At 32.0% G+C, this 14824-nt stretch overlaps 1 protein-coding gene across 3 annotated transcripts in view; it reads left to right on the plus strand.

Annotated features, from left to right (window-relative positions):
* The window catches only part of LOC119641991 (autophagy-related protein 16), a 202128-nt gene that overhangs the window by 1919 nt on the left and 185385 nt on the right, over positions 1 to 14824 (plus strand). For 2 of the 3 annotated variants that reach the window (XM_038040939.1, XM_038040940.1), the window contains exons 4-6: positions 2323 to 2411; positions 10319 to 10746; positions 12380 to 12522. In XM_038040939.1, coding sequence (XP_037896867.1) covers positions 2323 to 2411; positions 10319 to 10746; positions 12380 to 12522 — 660 coding nt within the window. The remainder of the gene's footprint in view (positions 1 to 2322; positions 2412 to 10318; positions 10747 to 12379; positions 12523 to 14824) is intronic. The other variant, XM_038040941.1, reaches the window with a different exon arrangement.

A 14824-nucleotide genomic window follows, 5' to 3' on the forward strand; every position in this document is an offset into this window, starting at 1 on the left:
TTAATATTCCGCGTGACTTGAGGATCGTTTCCAAATCATATTCTTACAGCTAATGTAATATTCCCTTTTTCTCCACTATGGTCATCGAAAATTCCCGAGAAGTCAACTTTTATATTTGACATAAAACGGGTCGTTATAGGCTACCTACCATACAAAAATTCTTCTCCGTTTTGGTAGTAAGAAGCCTGGGCGAGGAAAAGTGAAAAAAAGAACAAACGGCTGTTATGGCCGGAATGTATTCACAAATTTTTACCCCTACTTGTGCATATTGAAAGCGAACTGAAAGCGTTTGAAAATCATTGTTAACCCTCCCTGCCTACATTCTCATAGTTGTATCGATTACTACAGAATTATTTATTTTATTCACTTTTTTTTTCGAAATTGCGGATAATTAAAAATTCCTTTCTGTTATCGTTTTGAAATCTCGGAATTTTTGTGAATCAATATTCAATTTATAAACAATACACTTTTATATAGCTTGTCAAGTAAGAAATTTAAAAAAAAATTCATTTGTGTAAAAATTTTGAGTCTTACCTTGTTTTGTTAACAATTTTTCTTCAAAATTTTAATGCAGTTATATTGCGTGCAAAGTACAAGCTTTTTGCGGAAAGGTGAATATTCCAAGATATAATTATAAAAAAAAAAAAAAAAAAAACAAAAACAGTGAAACAATGTCTGGTCAAACAGCAACTTATTTTGTATTTTATAATGACTTTTAAGTTCTTTTTGGTATCCATTAGCTCAGTCGATAATATTTGGCCAAATTTAACTCGGTTTTTTTTTAGATCCAATCGTATATTGCAAAGTGATTATTGATGAGAGAAAGATTACAAAAGGACTCTCATAGCTGTTCTATACGTGTTAGACAGGCTTAAATAGCCTGCTAAAAGACATGGATTGTTTGCCGGATATGTTGTTCATAATGTGATAAATTAAGTATCCCCTCTTAGTAGTCGTAAGAGATTTTTAATAATGCTGCTGAATATTGATCGAGTATTCTTGTGGACTATTGCCTTCATCTTTTCCTAAATCGCCAGCTATGTTAAAAACGTAGTATTGGACAAAATAAGCATGTCGCTCCAAGTTGAATAACTTTTCCTTAAACAACATGTTGTTGATTAAAATTCTTAACCTGTAAAGTAACAGATGATGAAATTTTTGTATTCAGTTTCGCATTGGGTCGATGTCAGTGAAAAGTAGAAAAACAACATTTTTCCTTCCTCGACGAATATAGACGTATCATTAGAAACCCCGAAGAAACAATTTTGTAGGTATTTGCATGCTCGCCAGCTGGTTAAACTCTCTTCCTCAAGTTCCTTGAAAGTGTGATATTGCTTTTACGCGCAAACTATAATCAAAATAAAATAGTCTTAGGAAAATTAGACGACAAACAACGAAATGCCTTCTGCCGCACATGCCAACAAAATTGCATTAATTCTGATTTCTTGTTCTTTTCACTAATCTTAGGAGAGTTTTTTGATAGCATCTTTTCTTTTCATCTCCAAGGCAGTAAATATATAATAATTAAAATTAATTTATTAAAAGAATATTTTTTAAATATTAAACACAATCGCCTCTAAATCAAAAATAACCACAAAATTGTCAAGGTTTGATGAACGTTACTTATAGAGGGCTACCATGCATTTTACACGACCGACCGAGGCGAATTGTTCTTTTAGGAAATAGATCTGGAAATTGGTGCAGAAATGATATAGTAAAAGTCAAAAATTTCCCTCAGTATTTAAAAGAAACTTCTCAGCCTAACAATCTTCGAAACTAAAAAAAAATGTTGAAATTTCTTATAATTGGAATTTCTCACGATAACATTAAAATATATTTTTTGATTGTGTTGTTCATCTCAAGCAATATTTAGCGAATTTCAACGACACATCTTGAATTGCTAGACAAAATGTTTTATATTTTGCCGAGATGTCATAATTTCGTTGACATATTATAAAGCAATATTAAGTGTAGAGCGCTTGATAATCCTTTCATTGTGAAGAACGAAAAATTCGTATATGATGATCGTATAGATGATCGCAAATTCTCTGCAATAATTGCAGATGAAATAGTTTTTTTAAAGCAAAAAAAAAAAAAGAAGAAAAAAAAGAAATGATCCTCAATAGGTTTTCTTAGCAAAATTGTAAAATTTTCTTCTCATATGCTGCCGAGTCAGGTCACGTATAGTGCGAGTTTTTATCATATATTAAAATTTTTACAAGTTAGTGCGATTATGTGCGGTTGCAAATGCAAATGCATTTTATTTAAAAACATTTGAAAATTGCAATAAGAATTTTTTTTTTGTTTTCAAATTTTAATTAGGAAGAAAATCGTTGCTTATTAGAACGTTTGATGCGTTACAAATCAAAGGATGCTGATAAATTGAATGAGGAAAACGAAAGCTTTCTCAGGTAATTTGAAAATGATTTTATGCCAATTTATTCCTTGTGTTTGTGCGCCTTTGTTTATTTCATATTGTTAAAAATGTTTAAATGTATTACTAATTTATGTGAAAATGTAACTCATTTTAATTGCAACTTTTGTCCAAAAAGTAATTACTTTCGTTAGATACAGTCATCGTATGGCATGAGAATGCTTTGCTTAAAACCAACTCTTCAAAGCTATTGCGTTTAGTTTTGCAATACTAAAGGGGGTTACATCACTTTGAATGGAATTACTTGAGTTATGGTCGTGTCAACGATAAGTAATATAAGTCTTGCAATTTACTTATGTATGTAATAATTTGTAGAGAGGTGTCAATAACGCAATATCTACTAGCATTAGTTAATTATTGTTTAAGATTTTAATGATGTTTATCATCTTTTTCCTTGACATTTCGATATTCGTAAGCAGCCACTTATCGAGTTTAAATTAGACTCTCACAGAGAATTACTTTCTGCATAAGAATTTACCTAAATATTAAAGTCTTCTACCGTTTAAAAACGGTTTTCGTTTTATTTCCCGATCCAGATTTCCAGTAGAGTAAATAAAAACATTTCACCCCCATAATTATGTTATAAAAGATCTAAACGTGCTTGGTTTTGTTTGTTATTTCTGCTGGCGAAGGCTTAACCTTAAGCATAATAAATATTGGATTGATTCTGGACAGCAAGCTTGCTTGGAGACACTCGACAGTAAGTGGAACCCGTTTATGAAACGTTGCTGAAAGTTTACGGTGTATCATGAAGCCTTGGGTCAGCCTAAAATTATTCGCGCTATGTGGTCTCATGACTTTGCATAGACGGCTTTGAATATCATGCGCCAAAACTCAAAAATAGCGAAAGCTCATACGTTAGTGAAACTTGCAAGTGAATCTCTGAAGGCAGAGATTACATATGAAATAAATTTCTAAAAGCGGCGTTCATCCATGACTTCAACTGTTTTCTCATCTTCTATAAATACAAAAGTTTCTCGGAAAATGGATGTAATTACCTTAACTATAAAATCTTCTTTCTTTTTTTTTTCTCTATAGAAAGTTATTGAAAAGTCACATTACTGACCCATGCTTGTGGTCTCACAAAGCCTTTACTAGCCGTATAAGTCAAACTTGCACGCGACACAGTGGTATACAATGTCTTTAGGAAAACTTTTAAGAGATTTTTACTCTTAATGGAAAATCATAGAGATTTTATAAAGGTACTATTTTTTGTTACGCTAAGTTTGACTTATGATAACCAGCAAATTTTCCTATTTATTAGTCTACTGTTTAGAGTAGTTAAACAAAGTATTTACAAAGAGCACGATGCGAAATAATTTCGTTCTAATTTGGAATGAGCGAAGAATTTCTCATATAACCAAATCTGTTTAATTGAAGCTGATGTTAGAAATCACAGATAACGAATTTTATTTTGGAAAAAAGTTGCAATTGTTTTGCTCTAAACAGTGTTTATAATGACATATACCGCCAAACATTTTTTGGAAATATGAAACTAAAGCCTCTTTTCCTCGCTCGCCCATCTACTGCTTACTTTCATGGCTAGGATTAATATGATTTTACTAGAAAAAAGCAACAAAAATTCCTTAAGGAAAGACGCTACTATAGCAGTGTTAAAAAGAGTCTTTCTTTTGTGACAATTTCTCTAGCGCGGAAGGCGGAGCTAACAGAATAACAATATTAAACGTGCACTAAAGATTTCAAAATGATTTTATTTTTGAAAAAATAGTAATCAACTAACTTAGTCAACCTCTTTAGCAATACATTCGTGTATTCGTGAAACACAGGGTTTGTGTAATAGGAAATTAGGTTATAATCAAACGACCAGACAAAATGACAACAATATTTTCTAAAATACATTATTACAGCAAATACACGATCATAATGATGAAATTTTATGAGAAAATTTGCCAAGGACGAATATACGGGTATACTTGGTTAGTTGGTTTAAGGAATGTTAACACAGGAGCGTAAATAATTCAATTTGGCATTGGCGGGAAAACACTTAATCCGCATGTCTGCAGATAGCGAAGTATGGAGGCGAGTTAAAAGGATATTAATTTTTGTGCGATTGGTGTGTGTTTGTTTCTACAAAAAAGTCAATTTTTTTATCACCAAGTTCTGCCTTTAACCAAACACTGTCTTTAATAATCGAAATATTTTCCGTGTTTCCCTACAAATAAAAGGTTTAAAAAGAACTGTAGAAAAATGCGAAAGAAAGGAATGAAAATAGCGGGGCTATGCGTCTGACCACTTTGAGGAATCGTGCTTCGAGCAAACCGCGTTCAATCCGTATAGAATATCCGTATACATCCATGTTTCAAGCGTTAAAAATTTTCCCACGTTCACAAGCAATTTTTTTTTGTCGTTCATGACCAAAAGAAATTGATTTTACAATGTTTTCCTTCCATGAGGACGATTTGCGATGGTCTGGTCGCACATTTACTTTACGAGAAAACAAATTTTAAATCTAAAAAGAGTTAAAACGGATGCGAATATTTGAGAGTGAGTCAGTTATCCAGACCTGGTCGTTATCGGTCCTCGTCCTCGGAGGATGGAATTTAGTTGAAAAAGTAAATAAGCTGGAAATGCAAAAATCAATTTCGAGTTTCAAGTCTTATCCAGCTACTGCTCTTCGTTTCATTTTAATCCAAGAATTTACTTCTTCTTCATAAATAATAGTGAAAAAGACTTAAAAATCAAAATCACACATAAGTGTGGGTATAAGTTATATGGTTAACGTAGAAGAATAGTTTAAGCTTTATAGTGACTGTGGGCGTGTCAACATACAATTTATAGACATTTGAAATTTTCAGTTTATGTTATTGCAACTTATAGATTTTAATGGAAATCTTTTTGAAATTTAGTGTACTTGGCTTACTTTCTTAGTTGCCGAAGGTATTTTCACGTACAGCTTCCTGATGGGTGTTTTTAAGATTGACAACAACAATAAAAGGGCGGAAGAACTAGTTGTTAGAGCTAGTGTCACATACAATTGCATAATACAAGGTCATATTTATTTAAGGAGTGTAATATCAATTTATAGGAGCGATAAATGGAGCCATTATTTTAAATTTATATGCTTGTTTGAAGCGTCGCTATCTTGCCTTGCAATTTTTTTCTTTCTGTTGTTGTCGCTTCAAATGTCCGCATGAGTCGCCGAGTAGTTAAGAATCGCAGCTACGAAGTCTGCGCTTGCGGGTTCAAATTTGAATGCAGTAGAGTTTATTTTGGCCGCTTTTGTTGTCAGTCGAAGAACGCATAACACCCGTTATGATACGGCCGCTTCTCTCTCCCGGACTCTTTCCAAAAAAAAATGATACCTTAAATATCTAAAAATTGTACCAAATCTTCATTGCAATTACTTTTAATGCACTTAAAATTAAATTAAAAAAAGGTAGACTTAATCAACCCATGGCGTTTCAAACATTTAAAACCATTAAACGAATTTATGAAGAAATACGAAGCGGGGAGATTTCAATTTGTTGTTTGGGTTGGATTTGTTCCAAACGCAAATAAATGCCTTAATCCGCTTGTTTAAACCGTTCGGCCAAAAAAGTATTTTAGCGATAAAATCCTACCCGAAATCTCCTTCTTTTACCTGTTTATCATGCAATCGAAATTTTTTCGCCTCTGCTCCGCAGCTGATACCAAACATGCTACGCGCTCTGGGCGCTCTGGGCGCTCTGACTGTTTGTAGGCGCTAAAACTGTTTGCAGTGATACGACTTCTACCAGAAAGAATGCAAAGGAAGGTAACTCGAAGAACATTTATACTGTACAGGCATAGAGTAGAGTGCATTAGACATTCAAAGAAATTCTCGAATTACTGAACATTGTGGTTGACGCTTTCAGAGCGTTTTTCGCGGAACCACCAATTTTGACGTTTAGTATACTCTTCAGTTTTCATCGGGTTGTTCAAAAGATGAACAGCAACTTGAGAATAAGGTTTCTGCATAGTTGATACCATCATAGGGTTTTTAGGTAAAGTAAAACTTGTTTTTCAAAAAAACAAAAAAGGATAAATTTTCCAAACAAATTCTTCCATGATCACTGGATTTTCAAAAAATATTAAGATTGTTGTTTTAGGTGCAAGAGAGGCTTTCCAAGAAAAATGAATTTGCTTCGAAAACTATTTACGCTTCCGTTTCTAATAAATCTGAAGAAAAATATTTTATTTATTTTCACCGGAATGTTTTCTTATACGAATTAGTGAAGAAGACCCTATGCACCTATGGCCAGGATGATTAAACACACTTCGAATATATTTATGTTGTGCAATAGGTTTTTAGCTTCTAATTGATGAAGCGAAGCAGGCCTTTATTTAAAGTCCTTGCAATAAAAGAATCAATATTTCCAAAAATTGTTGGCTGGTTTTGCACTTTCGAGTTCCACTTATTATTATTGTTATTATTGTTATTATTGTGCCTTAACTAACTCCTAATGTTATAATCGCAATATTAAAATTCAGAAAATTTACTTAAATAATTTTCTTTTGTTCATTATTAAATAAAGCATGTTAAACAGTATGTTGGACGAACCTATATAGCATCGATGTTATAACCTAATCATCAGACAATATTGGTACACATCTGGTAGTAAAATGGGATTTTATTATATTTCATCTTATTTTATTTGATTTTTACATAATTTTTGCATGTTAAGTGGTTTCATAAATTCATTAAAATTTACTGAAAATTTTTTAATTTATTCTAAAACAATTGTTTGTTTACATTCTTAAAACATTAGGAACCGATTAAAAATGGGGAAGATTTTTTTGACAAATTTTGTTCAACATGTGTTTCAAAGTGAAATACAAAAATATTGTTTATTGGGTTTGTTGTTGTTGTTGTTGTTGTTGTTGTTGTTGTTGTTGTTGTTGTTGTGATTTAATCAGCTCTGATTCGGATCGAGCACGTCTCATATCGTCCCATACCTTAGTATACTTTCGTTAGATGAATAAATGTATTAAGTAAAGTGGTGTAGGGTATGTAATGGTGGCCGATATCTCGCTATAGTATTTTGCCTACCGCCTAGACATAGGAGTTAATATAAGTGATAGGACTTCAAGCGACATTCGACCTAGGAGTGGAACGAGTTAAATAAAGCATGTTGAACATGTTATTGCAAACCATATTAAATCGCCACACATCACACACAATTACATATACAGCTGCTAATCTTTTCTATACAACTTTTCACGTTAAAAGAGTTGCATATTAAAACTTCAAATGTTTGAAAAGTGAGAAAATTATATTTAGCTTTGACTGAACTTTTTCCATCCACCAGCTTCATCTCAAAAAAGGATAAAAGTATGAACTTTTGTTTTGTAATTTTTTCATTTTGATCTAGCCACTCTAGCATCGATCACTAACAGAATATACGATAGCAGAGTTATAGTGTGTTGTAGTTAGAATAGCAAAAAATCCATGTTTCTCATTGCTGTAAGCAAATGTATTCTCAGTGTTGATTGCATTATAGGCGTGTCCTTTCAAAATTTACAATCTCTTCTTTGCCGGCATCTTTGCTTCGCCATCGGTAAAATGTTTACCGATGAACATATGTACGCCATATACGGTTTACGAATGTACCCGAACCTTCAATAAATTTCGGGATAAATTTTCCGCTTAATAATACATATCCTACAACTACTGCATATGAAGCCTTAACCTTTGGACGTAAATAACGTCTATAGACGCCTAGACATGGCGTCTAGAGCCTAGTATTATAAACAAAAAACGAAGTGTGTTTTTTAAATGGTTTTTTTTTTTGACTGGTTTCAACAAAAGTTTATTACAATTTTTGTTTTAATAACGTATATCAAGTAAATTTATGCACTTGCAGTAGTTTCTTGTTGCTTCGAAATTTACAAAAAAGGAACAAGGTTTTTGCATAATTTATTTCGTGTAATGCATTCTTGAAGATAATCGTAAGATATGTTTACTTTCATTTTGCGTTTTCACTAATCATGTATATAGTTGCACTCGGAATGCGTTTCATTAATAATCGTATGAATTAATTTATTTTAAAGTTCGAGCTCGGAAATGAAAGACAAATTAAGATGTCTTCATTCGTTCTCTATTCAATCTCAGGTATGGGCCACTATTGTAATGTAAACGTGTGGTATAGTCAAGTGCAGCATATTTGCTGTCGAATCGATAGATCATAATGAACTGTTTTTACATCAGATTCCTTAAAAGGTGTGCAATTAGTTTCCGTTCCTTCGTTCGGCTGACGCTTTGTTTAACAATTTTTAGACATAGAACCCTTTAAAACAGTTGCGTCTATCGTCACAATATTCGAAATTTTCTGATTTATTCTCTCTCTCCTGCAAAGGAATTGTCAAATGCATGTATCCGACCTTGACAAATAAATTCGAGCAGAGAGCGCCGTTAAGCTTGCAATTGGAAACTCGATCAGGAAAAAATTTTTGTGGAAAATAGTGAATACCTTGGTCTCTTTCAAGGTCTCTCTAGAATCCCAGCTAACTCTTACGACTTTATTTATCAATTATCTAGAAGAAAGACCTCCGTTGGGCCTTGACTGCGCTTAGCATCATCATCCGTGTTGTACACAATATTCTTTAAATTCTTCTTTTTCAATGGAGGAAAGTGGACACAATGGACGCACACTTATTATTTCAACACCAATCTTTATTCAATGCAAGTGCAAGTCGGATTTTCCATTGACACAAAAATGATAACATGTGACGTCATTGCTCGTCGCCAAACGATAGAAATTGGTTGAAATATTGACAAGGGCCGTTTAAGGGTTGATACTTTCTAAAAACAGTATGGATTCTCTTTATTGGGGTCAACATCTACGCCGGTAACTAATAACCGATATGTTATCTATGCTAGAGATAGCTATATAACATGTCATTAGTTCGGGAGTTGGGATCAATCATAGGCATTTAAAAACTTTTTTCCATTGATTGCTTCATTCACTTGACAAATCAAATAACACATTTTGCTAAAAAGTATTGAGCCCATGTATGTCAAAATTCAAAACTCCTCATTATCGATTGCCGGAAAGTTATAAAAGTACGCATGTAGTGTGTTCTTCGATACTTTTCTGCTACACTCCCCTGCTAAGCCCCCCCCGCCCACCACATGCAAATATGAACTAAGTTGTCGTACAAAAAATTGTCAGGTCCATATTGAAGCGGGAAGAAGAAGAAGAAGAAGCTGAAAACCGAAATCATATTCGTGTAATGCTTTATGTTTATTCAATTTCTCTCAATCTCCGGCGAGTCTTTAAATGGATACACGGACAAGTTTTGCGTGATTTGCTGCACGGTGGCACATTTCCCTTTTGAAGTTCCTTTTGAATTGCTGAGCTCAATACTTTTTAGATTGTCTGATCTTTTTTACTAATTTGGAATAAATTGCAATGCCAAAGCATATACAAATGAATAACCATAGGAGATTATTACGCACGGGCATGTAGCACTTTATACATTTTCCTTTTTTTTTTTTATCAAATTCACATTTTTTTTTCATTTTTATAACAACTTATAATTCCGCCTTTCCATTTGCCACTAAAACAGAATTTAATAAAGTTTTCTCGTCTTTTTTTTTTCTTTTTTCAAAGTTTCAAATTATTCCGAAAAATTCCAAAGATTTTTTTCTTTATATATTTTCATTTTGTTTTTTCTCCTGCTCTTTTTTTTTCCTTTTATGTTTGTATGTAAATGTTGTGACGACCTTACAAAAAAACAAAAAAAATAAAAAACAAAACAAAACAAACAAACAAACTGTTTAACAAAATAATTAAAAATCAAATCGAACAAAATAAAAAAATTAAAAATCTCTGAACTCGTATCGAATATGTTTATAATCAATGTGCAAAATGAAAATCAAATATGTTGCAACAAAACAAATAGAAAACGACTGCCGTCAATTTTCAGAAAACGTTCCGATAAATTGAAACGTGACCTTGAAGACGCCGTCCGTGAACCAAATTCAACATTGCCACGTTTAACGCGTAATTCTTCGAGCCATTCACAGCACGGCCTGGGCGATAGCGATTCATACGATAACGATAACGATCGTTATTCTTCCGATACCGGCGGTGTTGATCATTGCATAGAGGCCGGTTGCGGTCCCGAATTAGATATGTTCTCGTCACCCAATTCACGTTTACGTGACGTTCTTTGTCATTCAACAACCAAACCGGATAATCCGTCGACAATTTTTATGAAATTTGATGCGCATGAAAACGAATCGCATGCAGTTCGTTGGAGTCCCATTGAACGTGTTTTGGCGACTGGTGGTGCGGATCGTAAAGTGAAATTATGGGATGTGGGGAAAGGTAAGAGCAATAATGCAATTTTCAATCAACTTTTCTCACACGATCACTAGTTCTATAAGATACATATATATAAAGCAAAAGAAAATCATGCAACGAACCTTATTAGATGTCTTTCTTGTAAAGCTAATACGCCTAACGATTAAGGATGTCATCTGCGTTTTTCGGACTTTTTATACATATTCAATACCTTGACGAAATAAATTGCTAAAGATCTTTTATTAGTTTTGATGATGCAATGCATAAATCTATGCACTAAGAATATTTGGATATTAATTTATTAGATTCTCTTCATTAATGTAATAATTGTGGCAAACGTAACGATCGATATTTATTATAAATGGCATAGTGTTTGTAAAATTATTCTTTATTAATGTATTTATTTTTTGGTCATGCCCACGTTTAACTTTATCTGCGAACAAAACTAAGATAAAGTGTATCAAGCTACAGCTTTGTGTCTCTATTTTTGTTGACAGTGAATAATGCAAGATCAGGCGGAGAAAAGGGTAGTTGTTCTTCAGTTCATTCCTTGCGTCTCACTGTTGATTGATAGTAACAACTCCAAGAAAAGGCGGACAGATGGACAGATACACTTAAATAACTATTTCATTGCATTCTTGTTGTCTCAGTTCTTGTTGATAGCAAAGAAAGTGCAAGAATATGTGGACAGACGTACACATGCTCTTAAATACTTATTTACTCATTTCATGTCCTGAAAGGTTTATTCATAACATGTCCGTGATACGTAAAGTAAAGTGGGGAGCATTCGTTGCCGGCAGGCTTGTTTTGCTCCTGCAGAATATATACTAAAATTGGGTCTACGAATAGACAAAAACACCTAAGTCAATTTTGAAAATGTTTTCACATTTGCGATGATTCTCACTCGATCAAACTGACTATTCCGGAAATGCTTAGACTTTCATATTAAGATAAAAAAATTGCTTTAATTTCACATAATCAATTTATAAATATATTGAAGAAATCAGAAAGAATCAGAATCTCCATCCTTGATAAAATCGGAAACCATTAAGGAAAATATTGAAAATTTAATGATATTTTTTATTAGTGTATCTTTTTCGTATTCGATACCACCGGTTTCAGCTAAAGGTATTTAAGTATTCATCCTGGAAAAAGTGCTAATTAATTCAGTGATATGGGCAAAATATCTTAGACATTAATGGATCGATCGAGACCATTTTTTCTATTATTGGCTGAAGAGAAATGATTATTTTAAGTGGGGATCATTGACGCAATTTTCATTCCTCTAGGTATCAAAAAGAGATTATGTTCAGCTCAGTAGATCGGTGAAGAGCACTTACACCATCTATAAGTTAATAATAGATATATCAACAGACCGATAGAGAGATCACTTGCGCCATTTCTAGCATTCAACTTTTCAAGTTCAAGTTAAGACTGACAGAGCCGCGTGGCATCATGTATTCAACTAAATTCAAACTTTGTCAAATAAGCTTATTAGATATATAAACATCAACAGTTAATTCTGGATCCGTTTTTCCGTTTCGTGGTAAACTTGAAAATTGACCTTCAAACTTGTAACATATGTTAATGATTTGAAGATTGAAACCAAAATGAATGTAATCAACCGACTGAATTTATTGTTGTGTTGTTTTTACAGCTTCTCCGGAACCCCGTGCAGTTTTAAGTGGTAGCAGTGCTGGCATTAATTCAGTCGATTTCGACTCCACTGGTTCGTATATTATTGGCACATCAAATGATTACGGCGCCCGTGTATGGACAGTAGGAGATAATCGTTTACGGGTAAGTGGCAAACCTGAAAAATAATTTGAATCGACTGTAATTTCATGCAGATAGTAATGAAAATTTTGTAAAATCATTTATCAATCTTCAAACAGTATATATATTACCTTAAAGATTTATTACGCGAATTGACGTACATTTCATTACATAGAGAACAAATGTTTCCCGTCTTCCCCCGACTGACATCTGCAAACTCTTCGTCTTCTTTTCTTTTGGAGCAAACGGATGTCAAAGCATTAAATCTCGATATTCTGAATATTGCTCCTTCTTTCTCTTGCTAAATCGGATTTGATGATGAGAGAGCAATCAGTGATAGTTTTCTTAGTTTTAGCAAATATTTCGTGACTTGTGTTATGATAAAGATGAAGACAAGTTTGGCGATAAATTTCCGTTTTATATATAAATGGGTATCAATGAATACAATCAGCGTCCGGATAGTTTAGTCTCGAAATATCTTTTTCTTTTCTCGTATTTTTTTAAAATTTTTTTAATGCGCCTCTCAGAAATCTGCTAATGTTTACAGTCAAAGCCATCTTATCGCCAGTCTTGATATATTGTTAGAGTATTGTTAGCGTTAAAAGTTACTAACTAGCTAACTAGTAAAAAGTAAGCAAGTTTTCAAGGTCAATTTGCATGAGAATGCTCTTCTGCTAAATTTAGAATTCATTAGAAGGGAAAGAAAATTTTTGATATTTTAAACTTTTTATTTATTCTTGTATTTTTTAAAATTATGGATTACATAAGAGTGCGTGACATTTAATATTCGTTCTATATATTAATCAAAATAAATTAAAATTTAATTAATTTTTGCTACTCATCATTTTGTTTTTTGTTATATATGAAAAAAAAAAAAAAAGAAAAGAAAATATAATTTATATTTTTAATCCTAAACTATACGATTTCTGGTTTCTAAAACTATATAATTAAGACTACAAGTATTAAAACAGTGAAGCAGGGTTAGCTTATCAAAAAATGCTTAAGTAAATTAAAAAAGAAAAAATTTATATAACTTTTTCAATTTTAATTAAAAGAAAAAAGGACAAGTGTTACAAAAAAATTAATTAAAGTGAAATAAAATCAAAAGTAATTATAAACAAATAAGAAAATTGTTCAAACGAATCTAGGTAATCCCTCCAATCCCAACTAAATACCATATATATGTATATATATATATATATAGACTTTATATACCTTGTTTGTCAGTTAAGGGTATGAAAAGTACAATCGAATTACTTTTTTCCTCATAGAACTAAGTCGTCCGCATTTGCTTTATTTGTGTACTGATTTTTAAAAGAAGAATTTTTAAAACTAAAGATTTTCTAATATTCCGTCAACTTTTCACCTGTGGCTTAGCTTAGTGGTATGTTGGTTGTTATTGAGTCATTTGCATTTTTTGAAATTATCCTGTCAACCGACCCAAGTTTCAGATTGTAAGTTTAAACGAGAAATATTGGACGGACGGACAGACTGACATGTACAAAATGACAATATTTTGCAACAGTGCGAATGAAGGAAAGGAGATAATATTTTTTCTTAGTGATACGTGTACCTCTAGCTGCATGTTACCTGTTCCTTCAATCGAAGTTCCTTTAGCACGCCCATCAAACCCATTCCCAAAGTGAACACAACTTCCTATTTCAATTATGCACACCGTAGCATGCATAGGGACGTGCTACAGGTAAAGCGATCGTAGGCTAGATCAAGAATGTTCCGGGTGCGGTTTACCTCCGTTGTTAAGTGATAGGTTTAAGTCGTATCGTAATTCAATCTTTAGTGGCGGATAGAAAAGTGATTCATGCGGCTGTGTTTATATATATGAGTAAATCCTATATATTATATTGCATTCTTTTCAGTATTTATTAATTAACGCTAATAATAATTTATAAAAATTATTTTTTAAAATTATTATTAATTTTAAAAGAAATTAAATTTCTATAGATAAAAAAAAAAAAAAAAATTAAATGCTTTTTCCTTTTATTATATTCATTTTACAATTTTATTATTTTTTCCTTTTAATTTCTTAATAGAAAAAATAATAAAATTTTTAAATATATATCTTTTATTAATTTTCATTAATATTTAATATATTTAATCAGTCGTCCTTTTTTCCAAATTAATTCTTTATTTATAAGTGTTTTTATTTACCTTTTTTTAAATATTTTAATTTATTATTTTTATATATGTATATATATATATATGTATATATATGTATATATATATATATGTATATATATATATATTTTTTATTTTTATTTTTTTTTAATACTAACATACTCTTTTAGACTACATTTCATTCTATTTA

Source organism: Glossina fuscipes, unplaced genomic scaffold (assembly GCF_014805625.2).
Source record: "Glossina fuscipes isolate IAEA_lab_2018 unplaced genomic scaffold, Yale_Gfus_2 204, whole genome shotgun sequence".
NCBI lineage: Eukaryota > Metazoa > Arthropoda > Insecta > Diptera > Glossinidae > Glossina > Glossina fuscipes.